This window comes from Medicago truncatula, chromosome 4 (assembly GCF_003473485.1).
Source record: "Medicago truncatula cultivar Jemalong A17 chromosome 4, MtrunA17r5.0-ANR, whole genome shotgun sequence".
Lineage (NCBI taxonomy): Eukaryota > Viridiplantae > Streptophyta > Magnoliopsida > Fabales > Fabaceae > Medicago > Medicago truncatula.
Window position 1 is genome coordinate 27,109,005 of NC_053045.1, and position 13,076 is coordinate 27,122,080.

Here is a 13,076-nt window from a genome sequence, read left to right on the forward strand (position 1 = left end):
TAGCAGATACTTTTGTAGCCTATCTTCAAACCTCTTCTTTTTTACAAGAGCCTATTTTGAAACTTGAAAGCTGCTTCTAGCTCGATTTGTTCACTACTCTGCAGTAGCTTAAGTTTCTTTCACAAGCATTTGTCAGTATAATTCATTATTTGTTTTCTAGACGATTTACTATCAACTTATCATACAAAACCAGCAATGTGTTGAGATGTTTAGAACCGTTCCTCAATTAAAACATACAGGGTGTATGTTTATTTTATTTTTGTTATTAACAAAACATGTAGGAGAGCACCAACATACAAAAGCATTAAAATGGATATAATGTGTACGAAAATTAATTTAAACCTAGAACTTGAAAGAAAGATAGTAAAAATCCTCATTTACAGATTAGGGCCCTATGATCACAAAATAGTATCTTTGCAGGCTTTCATGTGTAATCTTTATAATACAGAACCAAGAACGGCGAAAGCATGAAACCATATGTAACTGTTTCTGGACCGTTTACAAACTTTCTCACCCAGCTCATAATTTTGAATCTGAAACACTGAAGTGCCCAATGTAGAATATTGACAGGAATCTTCTTGATCTTTGCAGAGCTCAGAAAATATAACCAGCAGGAGTGACAATTAAGATCTGCATGATGGTAGAGTAATGCCACCGCAGCAAGCAGCGATTAAAAAGTACAGCAGAAGAACAATCAAGCATGTCAACAATGCCCTGCAAAGACCAAAATACATACAGTCAAGACAAGGATAGAAGAAAAATGGAAAGAGCCCATTTTGCTTTCCAGAATAAATAAAAAATCTATATTTTCCAAATATATATTACTTATGCTAAGGAAAGAAATTTCACTCACAAGAGTTTGAAGTTTTTCATCCAAAGAGCTCTTCGAAGGCGCTTCGATTGTTTTCTAAAGTGAAATGAACTATCTTGCATTGTTGCTGTCTTATCAACTAGAAGTTCAATCCGGTCACCTCTCTCCAATATTTTTTCAATATTATCCACCATTATAGTGCGTATCTGAATGATAGAGTGAAAATTCTAATGTCATCAACAATGCGATAGGACTTAACAGCCTTAGCATGCATGACACACATTAACAACTTAATTAACAGTACATCATCTATACAACTTAAAATTAAATAGAGTGCTCTTCAGAAGCATGCTGCAAAATAATCAACATATGATTTTCAGGAAAAAAGGTACACATCACATTTCAAGTCAAGAGGGTATACCACTTCTACATAGCTTTACCAACTATATACAAAAATAAATCCTATATAACAACTCATAATCACATCCATTTTTACTGAAAGCATAACTAGGGCATAAACAAATACATTGGAATCGTATTATCACATGTGTTTTTCTTTGGTCCCACAACCCAGATATATTGATGTCTGCTATAGAAACTTGATTATATGTTAAAGTTGTCTGTGACTTGTAGTACATACTTAGGAAGAACATAAATTTATCAACAGAAACTAGAGTAGCATATTGAACTAACAAGAGCACAACTTCACCTATCATATTATCTCACTTGAGTAGCTTATGTAGTGTTCTGTTCTCATTTTCTCACTTTGTGCTAGATAAATAAAATGGTGGCCATACATCAAAATAAGAAATCAGGAGGGACAGAGATTTTTTTAAATTACTTGCCTCGCCAACTTCACCTCTCACACGATTGAGGGCATCAACACTGGGATTACTAGAAAAAAACTCCATTTGCTGATGCAAAACCCTTGAAAACTCATCATTCATTGCATAAGCCGGTGCATAATTGGCAACTCTGCTGTAGTTCTTCATAAACCTCATTTGGATATCTTCCAAGTATGAGAAAGGGATTCTCCCTGGAAAAATAAAACATGCGACATAATAAGCACATGAAAACAATAACAAAGGTTAAAACAGAATAGCAAGTTCTAGCTTCTTCGACTTAAAATGTGCTAATGACAGTTTAGTCATTGTTTGTGTAGAGATAAATACACTAATCCTATACATTAGTTTTAAAGTTATTGCTTTTCACAAAAAAATGGAAATTTCCACAACAGCTTGGACAAGATTAAAATGAACATAATAATTATGCAGTGAATTTTGGAAAAAATAAATAGCCAAGTCTGTTTCCCCAAATAGTAGTTTCTACATATGTGGAGCCTCAAATGACGTTATAGACCTATCTACCAAATATAAGCATAATATTACTACTAGCACACAGATTCTAGGAATAGTTGGCTGATTCCATGACTGGAACAAACCTGACCTTGTTGAAAGTGTAGAGAATAGCTGAAAATGTCTTTCTAGCTCAAGAATCAATATAAAGAATTATAAGAAAGTCATAGCAAATCGCACTTAATAAGAGGATACTTTTTCTTCCCCCTTCCATTTGAGGTATCGTTAGCTGTGTATCTTCTATCATGCATTAACATGAATGACACTCATGCAACAAGCACTAACCAATGATTTTCTACTTATTTTACAGGTCCTACCAGGACTACCCCTGAAAGGAAAATAAAGATAACCTAAAAGCTTGCCTGGTATATTCTTATTTTAAAAACTATTTAATAGAATAGATATTTCACATAATAATTAAGAAAAAAAAACTGTTTGATGAGTTTTGTTGAGAATAATTTTATAATAGTTTCAGGACACTGTGTTAACGCTGGTGGTGGGAACCATGGTGTCAGCCGTTGTAGTAGCAGTGGAAAATACGGTGGTAATGAATTGAAGTGTGAGTAAAGAATCTATGGAAACAAGTGAAAGAAAATATAAACTAAAACAGGCTATCAATTTATACCGTAACAACAGAGTAAGGAGAAAAAGCTTCAAATAAACAACATGACTTCTTCTACTATTAATTTCAGAAGCTAAAGTTGTGCAATCTCACGTATCAAAATGCCATGTGGTTTAGACGTTTAGTCAAACAATTTCGGGACAATCTACTTCACCAGTTAGTTACCCAAAAAAATCAGTTTAAATCATGTCTAGGCTTGTTAGGAATAGGATATTGTACATCTTAACATTTTGGACAAAGAGTGTGTTTTGATAATCTGATAAGGCAAAACCACATGAGTTTGGATCATGTTTTGAAAACTCACATGATTACCGTTCTAGCCAAATTTGACCAATACCAAAGATACAATCTTAGAGATTACGTTCAGCTGCTGTGTATTCTGCATTCTCATGGATTCAGGGTTGGTCTGATCAATATTGGAGACAAAGCGCGAGGGATCTACTGGCTTATATTTAGGCAGTATTGATTAGGGAAGGCAGATATTAAGGCATATTAAGCTGTAGTTATGCCTCATAAATGTCATAAATATGCCTCGTAATCATCAAAAAAGAAATAAAAGGAGCGGAGCTAAAAAACAAAGAGAATATCTTATTAAATGGTTTGAAACATGTGTCATGGATTAGCAAGTATCTGATTGGTGGAAGGTGTCATCTATGGGTCCAAATGATGTTCCTAGAAGGTATACATGCCACGTGATCGGCCACGTATGTCTCGGTCGGTATTCAACCCCCTAGCTCTAAGCTTGAAACGTGAAAGAGCTTAGTATAAGCTGAAGGCTCGGCTTACAGTGTCTGGACAGTCCGTTCCTATAGTTATTGACTGTTCACAGACTCTGCTCCCGACTGTTTCTGTATGGAAAAGGGTCTTTCAAAAACAACAAGTGCATTAGACATCATGGTAGATCATGCCACAACGATGTCAATTGAACGAAATCAATGGAGAAACTCATATCGCTATCAATTACAATGTCAGACACAAACAATTAGCCGAAGCCGGAAACAACGCTCAAGAAAACTTCTACAATTGAATTTCCTATTTGATGAACTGATGATACAAAAACAAGCTTGCAAATCATGCCTTTCATAGTTTATATTTAGTTTCACTATTACAGGACGCAAATTGATTCCAGAGATATAAAATTGATTTTGACATGTTTAGATATTCTCACATATAATTGGTTTTGTCTCTAAAATCATTCTAACTTAAATCTAGAATTTGAAGCTTTTGTCTCTACAATTGATTATTAGCCTCGAATTTATTTATTGTTCGACCCAATTTACATTCAACTCACTTTTGGTCTAATATTTTTACTGTCAAAATAAAGAATCAACACATTGTAGCTTCAAGCTGGACGCGTGTTCAAAATCAATAGGCTAAATCAACTTTGCAAAATCAATTAGTTCAAAATCAATATCACACACACACACACACACACACTTAATTTCAGAACACTAATACCAAGATATACACCAAAAGCAATCAAACACATAAATTTCCTGTTAAAAAAAAAAACACTTATCTATAGTAATTAAAACATATCAAAATCAATCCTATCTCCTTTCTTCAAAGAAGTAATACTTCATCCATAAACTAATTTTTTTTCCTACTCAAAACACATTATTTCATCTTTTCAAATTCATTCAACAAAAATTCACAATTTTCAGTTACTCTTTATTCACTCAAACATAAACAAGCAAAAATCACTCATCTCATAAGAAATTCAAAATTCGAATTGGATCATGAATCAACGAAATCAAAAACAAGAAAGCAAGAAAAAACTAACTACTCACTTCCAAAGGTATCATTCGCCATACAAAGGAACGTAAGGCCATCGGATCGGAGAATATGAAATATGTATCTATCTTGCGAGAAGCAAAGTCTCGAATCTGATTCGGTCGGAAGCTTCTCGAGTAAGCGACGAGCTACGGCGCCGGTGTTGCCGGTGACGGCGCTGAATTCTGCTAGAACCACCGTGCCTCTTGCTACCAAAGCGTAGAGGATCGCCATCGACGAAAAACGCGTTCTTCGTCGGAAATTTCAGTTTGAAGTTAGATCTTTGAGTTTATTTTCATAGGAATTGGAATTGGAATTGGATTATTCAAAAGAAAAACGTTGAAATGGTAAATGTGTTATTTTATTGTTATTTTTTTTGGTTTGGTAAGTGTTTTATGGTGTGGGGTTAAAATTTTGAATGGAATTTATAATTCGGTATGGGTGGTGAGTGGGGACTGGGGGTTGGTTCACATACCAACACACATGATGTAAAGACATATCCATATCGATGGTCTCTAGATATTCGTACATGGATAAATGAACTCTCGAAATTAACTTTTTTATTATATGATATTTATAAGTTGCTTCACATATACACACAGTGGTCGAGCGCCACAGTGGAGTTTATGGAAACACCGAAATTTGAGAGTATGGGAGGATGTTACAGAAACAAGCGCCACAGTGGTCGAGCGTGCCAGGCATTTGGTTGAAGACTGGCAGCTAGCGAACACCCCAGATATTCGTGCGACTAGCTTAACTCATCAGCAAACAACCGCCTCCTCTTCTCACGACCACCGCATTACATGGCAGCTTCCTGGAGTAGGCCGATATAAATGTAATATTGATGCAGCTTTCTCTTCTCATGTCAACCGTACAGGTATCGGTATGTGTGTTCAAGATGCAGAAGGTACATTTGTTCTGGCTAAAGCTTTTACATATCCTTGTAATGTATCGGTGGATGTAGGTGAAGCCTTAGGGTTGCATTCTGTTGTACAATGGTTGAGTGACATGCAGTTTGATAATATGGATTTTGAAACAGACTCGAAGTTGACAGCTGATGCTTTCCTCTCTAGCAGGAACGACTTGTCCGAATTTGGTTAACTGCCGAGGAACACAAGTAAAACGAATTGTTGTTCCCACATGTTGTTTGGCTGAGAAACACAAGTAAATTACCCAAATACCCCCTCGGCAGTTAATTGCCGAGGAATTTGAAATCCGGCTGCAGTTAACTGCCGAGGAAAACCTCGGTAGTTAACTGCCGAGGAAAACTGATTATGCAGACAGTGGGTCTGCATAATTGTAAACATTTCCAAGCCATTTTTTCGACCAGTTTTTACTTGTAATTAAACCAGAGCATTTCCAAAGGCAAAATAATTCATACAAGATTGAAACTCGGACATAATGAAGATAAGTAAAATATCTTTTACAATTGTTCATAATTAAATTAAACCGACATTTGGTTAAAATTAAACAAACGTTTGAAATTCATCAAATTAAACTACTCAAAACATTACAAAGTGTCCATAATTAAACTACTCATTGCACATCATTAAATTAAATCCCTACTTACATTCAACGCAATTGCATATGGAACGAACATACATGTATAATATATTATCTTCCACCATATTCCGAAACATAAACCCGACGTCGCCGTCGTCGCGAATAAGCAAAGGCATATAGCTTGCCGTTTTCCATGCGTATTCATCTCTATCTTCTCCTAGGTCTATGCATGGCATTTGACCAAACAAGTGACGTGTATATTGATTTTCACCAAGATGCTCAAAATAAGTGTTAAGTTGTGCCTTCAAATTGTCAAGAGAGTCCGTCGGCGTTATCATAACCTTAACCGTCTTTTTAAACGCGGAGTACCTAACACGCCCTTCAATTTGTGCAACCTCAGACATGTCTCACTTGAAAAAAAAAATTAACAAAAGAATCATATATTAGAACAAAATTAAATGGAATGTAATAACGAATAAATCAAATGCGTAAACATTAATAAGCTATAAATAAGTATTGCATTATTTTCACCACATAAAAGTCATATTATCATATATATATATATATATATATATATATATATATATCAATATAAATTACATAATGTTAGTTATATATTGGCCACAAAAAATTGACGTTACAATTTCGACCCCAAAAAATACGTCGGTGTAATTTCTACCAAAAAAAAAAAACTAACACCGACAAAAAAATCACTCATTAAAGACCAAGTGATTGGAGAAGATCAAGTGACATAGAATCTTCCTCATCTTCCGCAATAACTTCAAATTGTTGCTTTGGTTTTTCGGGAGTGTCCAACAAAATAGGCGCCGCTTTGTTTGACTCCTTTTGTGGTTTGGACGGTTTGTTTCCACTTTCAATAGCCATGAGCTTTCGGAACAACTCATGTTGATCCAAATACTCATCTTCCCAAGTCACCGCATCTTCTTTCTTGTGATTGTGCCACTCCGTAGATGATGGAGGTAGTGGACAACCATTCTTCAAGGAAATAAGCACAAAATGATTTGGAATTGCCCCAAGGCACAAGATGGGAGTTTTTTGATTACCCGACGGTGGTGGCCCTCTTAGTGGGAAAAACGATTCCGACTTTCCAACTTCAAGATTTGTCAACACCACCACACACATTTTGTAATAATTAGCAACAATATGTCCCATGTCCGGAAAAGTCAACCACTTATCAACAAGATGTGCACAAGTTTTTGTATTTGCGGGAGGATGTAATCCGTTTAAAATGTAGTTATAACGATCCTCACCTGCAAATACTTCAACATAATCATCTCTATGATCTATCAACTCTTGAATAAGATGTGTACGGATCATGAGATGATTTTTTTCGGTCAAGCCCATGAACTCGGCTATAGCCCGGAATCCGCAATGTCCATCGCCGATAACATCCACCACTTTTTCAATAAATGGAAGCATGAAGCGTGGCATATAATCAATAGGACGCATAACCGGGATAGCCTTAGGCTTTGGATACCGAGTAGGTGGTGGAAGTGGGGAAAGTGATGTTTTACCAAGACGAGCACCTTTTTTCCTTTTATACGATGATGTTTTTGGTGATGGTGACGGTTGGCTATCCGGATTTTGGGAATCAACAACCTCCCAAGAAGAAGGGATCCGACTAGTCGATGTAATTTTTCCTTTAGACCTCGCAATGTCGACTTTTTTCTTTGCTCCCTTGGTTGGTACTTTTCGTGGTGGTGGAGACATCAAGGTGGTTTCAGGAAATGCCAACTGCCGCAACCCTCTTTGACCTCAAGCTTCATTTGGAAAGGGAGTTTCTTTAGACGTTCTACAATAGCCTTTAACTCAACCTCGACACAAAAAGCAACTTCGTTACTTTCTTCGCCCATAGATAACCTTAGCCAATGGTGGTATATCTCATCCAATAAAATTGGCTTCTCTTGAAGGAGCTTAGTAGCAATTTCGCATGCACATGGTAGGCCGTAAGATGTCCTTTGAACATAACCACAAATGTCATTGTCCATGCACAATGTTTCCCTACAACGTGTCTCTTCCAAAACAATGTTGTCCAAAGCATATCTAGACACATGACCACCTAACCCCGAGTACAAAGTGACATCTTTGAATCTATGTTCCAACACGCAAACACTGTGACCAAAGGATGTTTGTATAGCAGTGAACTGAAGCAACAACATGTCATGTATTTTCTCCCAACAAGTACCCAAATCACCCACACTATTGTCCAAGTATTTCTTCAACAAAGCATGAGCCGATTCGACCCTGTTTGTGGTCATGCAACCTAGATGCAACACATGGTCTGTCCATGCCCTCACAATTTTGTCCTTCACTTCATTCAAGGTGGTCATGGCATAATCTACAAAAATTGAGAAATCACTACATGAATCTTTGAACTCCACTAATGCATTTGCATATAACTGTTGAATGGGCAATTCAACCATAGCTTTCCATGCCTTCATTATCTTCTTCACCACATCGCGATTGCTCACCTCTTTCCCATCCTTTTTAAAGCCCAAAGGATATTTACAATCTAAGACACACCTTTGTTTAACATTAGCTTGCACATGAAAGTAACAATTCATTGCATAACTTTCCGGAAAAACATGTGCAACCGCTTTCATCAAAGACATATCCCTATCAGTAACAATCACCTTAGGAATATTCATCTTTGATGAAAGAAGTTTACGCAACATTTTTAAAACCCAAACAAAGTTTTCCTCTTTCTCATGTGTCATAAATCGAAACCCAACCGAATATGTCAAATCGGTTGAAGTCACCCCAACTACCTCAAACATTGGCATCCTATACATGTTGGTTTTGTAGGTGGAGTCCATAACCAAAACCGTTGGAAAATTGTTAAACAACTTAATGGATGTTGGATGAGCCCAAAAAATATCTTCAATAGTATTACTTTCAAGTTGTGTTCTTGAGTAATAAGTATAGTTATGCTCCTCCAACTTCGAGATTAGAAATTGCAACGGCTTCTTGTCATCCCTATTTCCTTTCCATATTTGTTGACGTTCATTGTACACTTGCTTCACATTTGTCATGCAACGTGGTCTTTGGTTTTTCAAATGTATCAAAATATTTCTTGGAAGCATCTTGCTCTTGGTCAAGTCACGTACAATCTTCTTGTCGTCCTCCTTTAATCTACCGGCAAGAATGTGTCCTTCTAAAGCCGGCTCCATGGGATGGTTGTGAACTCCATTAAGAATGTTCAATCCCCATTCCTTTGTTTGCTTACTTTGATATCCACTAATCATGAATAAGCAACCACATTTTCTTGAGCCCGTTCTCGCATGCTTCGGTTTTTTTTTCCGGAACTTTGTAAGTTCCACTCCTTTCACAAACTAGCTGGAACATTGGATTGATCAAGCTTGATCTTTGTGTGACAATTGTAAATCCCGCCTTATTTGCTTGTCGACGCAGCCACTCAAGCAATTCATCTCTATCTTTCGACTTAACGTCGTCTGAAAAAAAACTTAGCCGTGTCGACCTCGTGGGCTTGAAGTGGGAGGACACCGGAGCCGGCAACATACTTTGAAGCTTCAACATTGACGGAAGCTCCATCAATGTTTGGTTTCGCTTCAACCTTAGGCGGTTTGACATCTCCGAAATTTTCAACAAAATTTTGTTTTGTCTCTCCCGAAACATCTTCCGCGTTCTCTACCATTACTATAATTATACAACATATAAATATGAATTAACAACTAACTAATGTATAAACATCAATGCCATGATGAATTAAAACAAAAAAAAAGAAAAAAAAATTGAAAACTGGCAGTTGCTGCCATTTTTCGTTGTGAAAAATTTTCACTAAGAGTTCCTCGGCACCTTACTACCGAGGTTTTCCTCGGCACTATACTACCGAGGTTTTCCTCGGCAGTTTACTGCCGAGGATTCCCATGACAGGGTTCTACGTAACTCACGTAGATACCCATAAAATAATAAAAAAATCAATCGAATAAAATGCACAATACCTGTTTTTTTACGTCAAAAGTGTGTTGATACCTCCTATGCTTGATGCTTGAATGATTTTGGATCAAGGATTGATGGAAAAAATATTGGATTTTGTGATTGGAATGGAGATGGAAAATGAAGTTGATGAAGAAAATAGTGTGTAGGGGGAGCAGGTGGCTGTTTCATCTGATGAAACAGACCATCGGCAGTTAACTACCGAGGATTTCCTCGGCAGTTAACTGCAGCCGGATTTCAAATTCCGAGGAGGTAAAATCGTATTTTACTGGTGTGGCACAACCTTATCACATGTGGGAACAACAATTCTCAATAAGTGGAACTCTCACGCGGTATCTATTTTCACCTCCACAACTGGGTCTTCTTCTTCATTCTATCCCTCAGTTAGATCTTCCTTTTCACTCTCATATATATGATTACTCCCCTCTTTGCATCCTTCTTATATTCCTCCCTCGCAAATTCTTCGTGTTCAATTTTCTTCACGACAACATGTATTCTCTATACACATACCATTATGGCATTATGTATGCTTCATTTTTTTGAAATCTGATCTATTTGCATTTCAATTTGTTTTATGAAAGCATCATTGATGATTTCGGCCTCGTCATGATTCTTTGCTAACACTTCAATTGGTGTTTGGGATGTCTTCATGTAATGAGTCAAAACCTATACCAAATTCAACTTTGGTAGAGGTTGAAGATTGTTGTTTCCTCTCTGAGAATAATTTGGGTGATCCACCAAGCCCAGATTGTAAGTGTCGGAATACGGATTCCTTTATTGCCTTGTAAATGACCCCATGTATTTGACATGCTCATTTGATTACCCAAAATTTGTTGGGAGGCATGCACCGTTTGCATGAGCTTAATCGCATAAGTCACACATTAAGCCATGTGATAAGAGTTGAGATAGATATTTTCCTTCCAACTTCTGTAAGATGGTTTCCAGTAGAAAACTAATATGTTTGTTTCTAGCTAATAAGGCATATCATGTGTATCCATGTCGATCATATCTCTTTTCTTTTGAACAAGTCCCTCATTGCTTTATGAGAGGTACTCATTCAAGGGCATTTTGTCAATCAACTCTCTTACTTCTCTAGCCATTTTGATCTTCATGGTACCTCATGCGGATGCATCTAGAAGCATGCATGCATCAGCTTTCAAGCCGGTGGTGAATGTTTTCATCGTAACCTTTTTGAAAGTTAGTTTGAACCTTTCTCAAGGATCATAGTCTTTCATCTTGCTATTTGAAACCAGAAATCTCTTGCTTCCTCTCTAAATAATTTTGTGTCGGAACGAAACAATCTAGGAATTTCCTATTCAGTTGATCCCAAATAGCTATGTTGTCACTTAGAAGTGCATTTATCCAGTATTTTTTGCGCCCACTTAGATAATGTACCAACATTCGAAGCCGCTTATCTAATTTTGATACCCAGGTGTGTTGATTGTAACACCCTAAATCCTTAATGCGATAAATTACGCAAATAATACAAATCATGTAAATGATTTAGATGTTACTTTTTCTATAAGTTCAACATGAGTTTGGGTATACTCCATTCAGATGATGCTCCATTTAGGGGTTTGGATGAAAGACATGTGGCAAACAAACATTCAATGGCTGAGATTTTAAATTAAAAATAAATAAATATTTCTTTAATTAAACAAAAAAGTGAAAAACGTACTCCTTCTTCTTCTCAAATAGTAACGCATCCCTTCCTCTTCCTTAAGCACCACCGCCCCCTCATTCCCGTCGACCCTCTCCGCCGCCGCCCTCCAACGCTTTGTTGAAACCACCGGCATCAACATGTTGCAATCAATTTCTTCTTCACGAGTTTTCGTCACACTCCCGTTATTGCAACCGCAATTTTGATAAATATTCTTAAGATTGATGTCGCAGTAAATATTGATTGAGGTTCCGCAAATTATTGTTAAAATCGATCTGCTATAAATCAAGTTCAACCAATATTGTTCTAATTTCTTCATAGCAAGTGTCTAAAAACATCAATCTGCAGAAACTAGATGCTCAACAACAACAACGAACAGAGACAACACCATGAAGAAGAAATGGGTTGTGGCGATGGTGATACAAATGGTTTCAACGGCGGTGGTGGAAGGCCTCGCCGGAGATGGGGGTGGGGGCGGTTGTGCACAGGGAAGGGAAGGGAAGAGATTTGTTACTGTTTGAGAGGAAGAAGAAAAAGGGGAGAGTAGGAGCGTTTTTTAATGTTTGATTAAAGAAATATTTATTTATTTTTAATTTAAAATCTTAGCCATTGAATGTTTGTTTGCCACATGTCTTTCATCCAATTCCTAAATGGACTAAATGGAGCATCACCTAAATGGAGAATACCCAAGCCCGTTCAACATGCATAGATAATTTTCTCAAACATCGCAGCGGAAATAATATCATACAACTTCGTCAACAGATAATAAAAATCTCCAAAGTAGCTATGTCAAACAATCATGATACATCACCAAAATAAATCTCCAATCTCAACATACTAAGTGAATAAAATCTCAACAAGTCATAAAATGTAAATAACAGACATACACCCATAATTAGAGCTGACACACTAAGACTCTGAAAGCAAGAGATGAGGTAGCTCCAAAGCTAGCCTCTAGCAACTCACAAAGCAAAGCAATAACTACTCATGCACACCGTCTATCCATTCATAAGAATAAGGCAGGAGGTCAACCAAACGACCACTGAGGTTAGTTCACATTTCACAATTAAAGTATAATCAAACATAAGCATTCAAGGATTTCATGCATAACACAAATTCACATAATCGCAACATTCACGAATGCACAAATTCATCAAGTATTCAAATGCATGCAATGTTCTAGACTTTTCTTTAGATGCATGTGGTACCATTGGATTCCGGAGATAATATTACTGTATTGAATCCACACCCACATAAGAGTACATCTCCTCTTACGTATTTCACATACGTAAAAATACACCTCCTTTTACATTCCTCATATGACTATCTTAATGTATAATACGAAGGTACATAATGCATACTCTAATTTCCCAA

General features: G+C 36.8%; 2 protein-coding genes across 2 annotated transcripts; one reads left to right on the plus strand and one right to left on the minus strand.

Annotated features, from left to right (window-relative positions):
- Window positions 1-294: 294 nt before the first annotated feature.
- On the minus strand, window positions 295-4,956 carry LOC25492263 (vesicle-associated membrane protein 714). The gene is made up of 4 exons (XM_013600347.3): window positions 4,579-4,956; window positions 1,657-1,847; window positions 854-1,017; window positions 295-714 (listed from the first exon to the last, which is right to left on the minus strand). The coding sequence occupies exons 1-4, from the start codon at window positions 4,793-4,795 to the stop codon at window positions 624-626; spliced, it is 663 nt and encodes a 220-aa protein (XP_013455801.1). The 5' UTR covers window positions 4,796-4,956; the 3' UTR covers window positions 295-623.
- Window positions 4,957-4,998: 42 nt separating this feature from the next.
- On the plus strand, window positions 4,999-5,662 carry LOC112420843 (uncharacterized). Its single transcript, XM_024780581.1, has 2 exons — window positions 4,999-5,072; window positions 5,164-5,662. The coding sequence occupies exons 1-2, from the start codon at window positions 4,999-5,001 to the stop codon at window positions 5,660-5,662; spliced, it is 573 nt and encodes a 190-aa protein (XP_024636349.1).
- The last annotated feature ends 7,414 nt before the right edge of the window (window positions 5,663-13,076 follow it).

Excerpts from the sequence above, each read along its gene's own strand:
- LOC112420843 (XM_024780581.1), top strand. The coding sequence starts at position 4,999 with ATGGGTGGTGAGTGGGGACTGGGGGTTGGTTCACATACCAACACACAT. Across the intron at positions 5,073-5,163 it reads AAGACATATCCATATCGATG|TGGTCGAGCGCCACAGTGGA; the intron begins GTCTCTAGATAT and ends ATATACACACAG.
- LOC25492263 (XM_013600347.3), bottom strand. The coding sequence starts at position 4,795 with ATGGCGATCCTCTACGCTTTGGTAGCAAGAGGCACGGTGGTTCTAGCA. Across the intron at positions 1,018-1,656 it reads TGAGAGGTGAAGTTGGCGAG|ATACGCACTATAATGGTGGA; the intron begins GCAAGTAATTTA and ends TCTATCATTCAG. Across the intron at positions 715-853 it reads ATGAAAAACTTCAAACTCTT|GGCATTGTTGACATGCTTGA; the intron begins GTGAGTGAAATT and ends TGGTCTTTGCAG.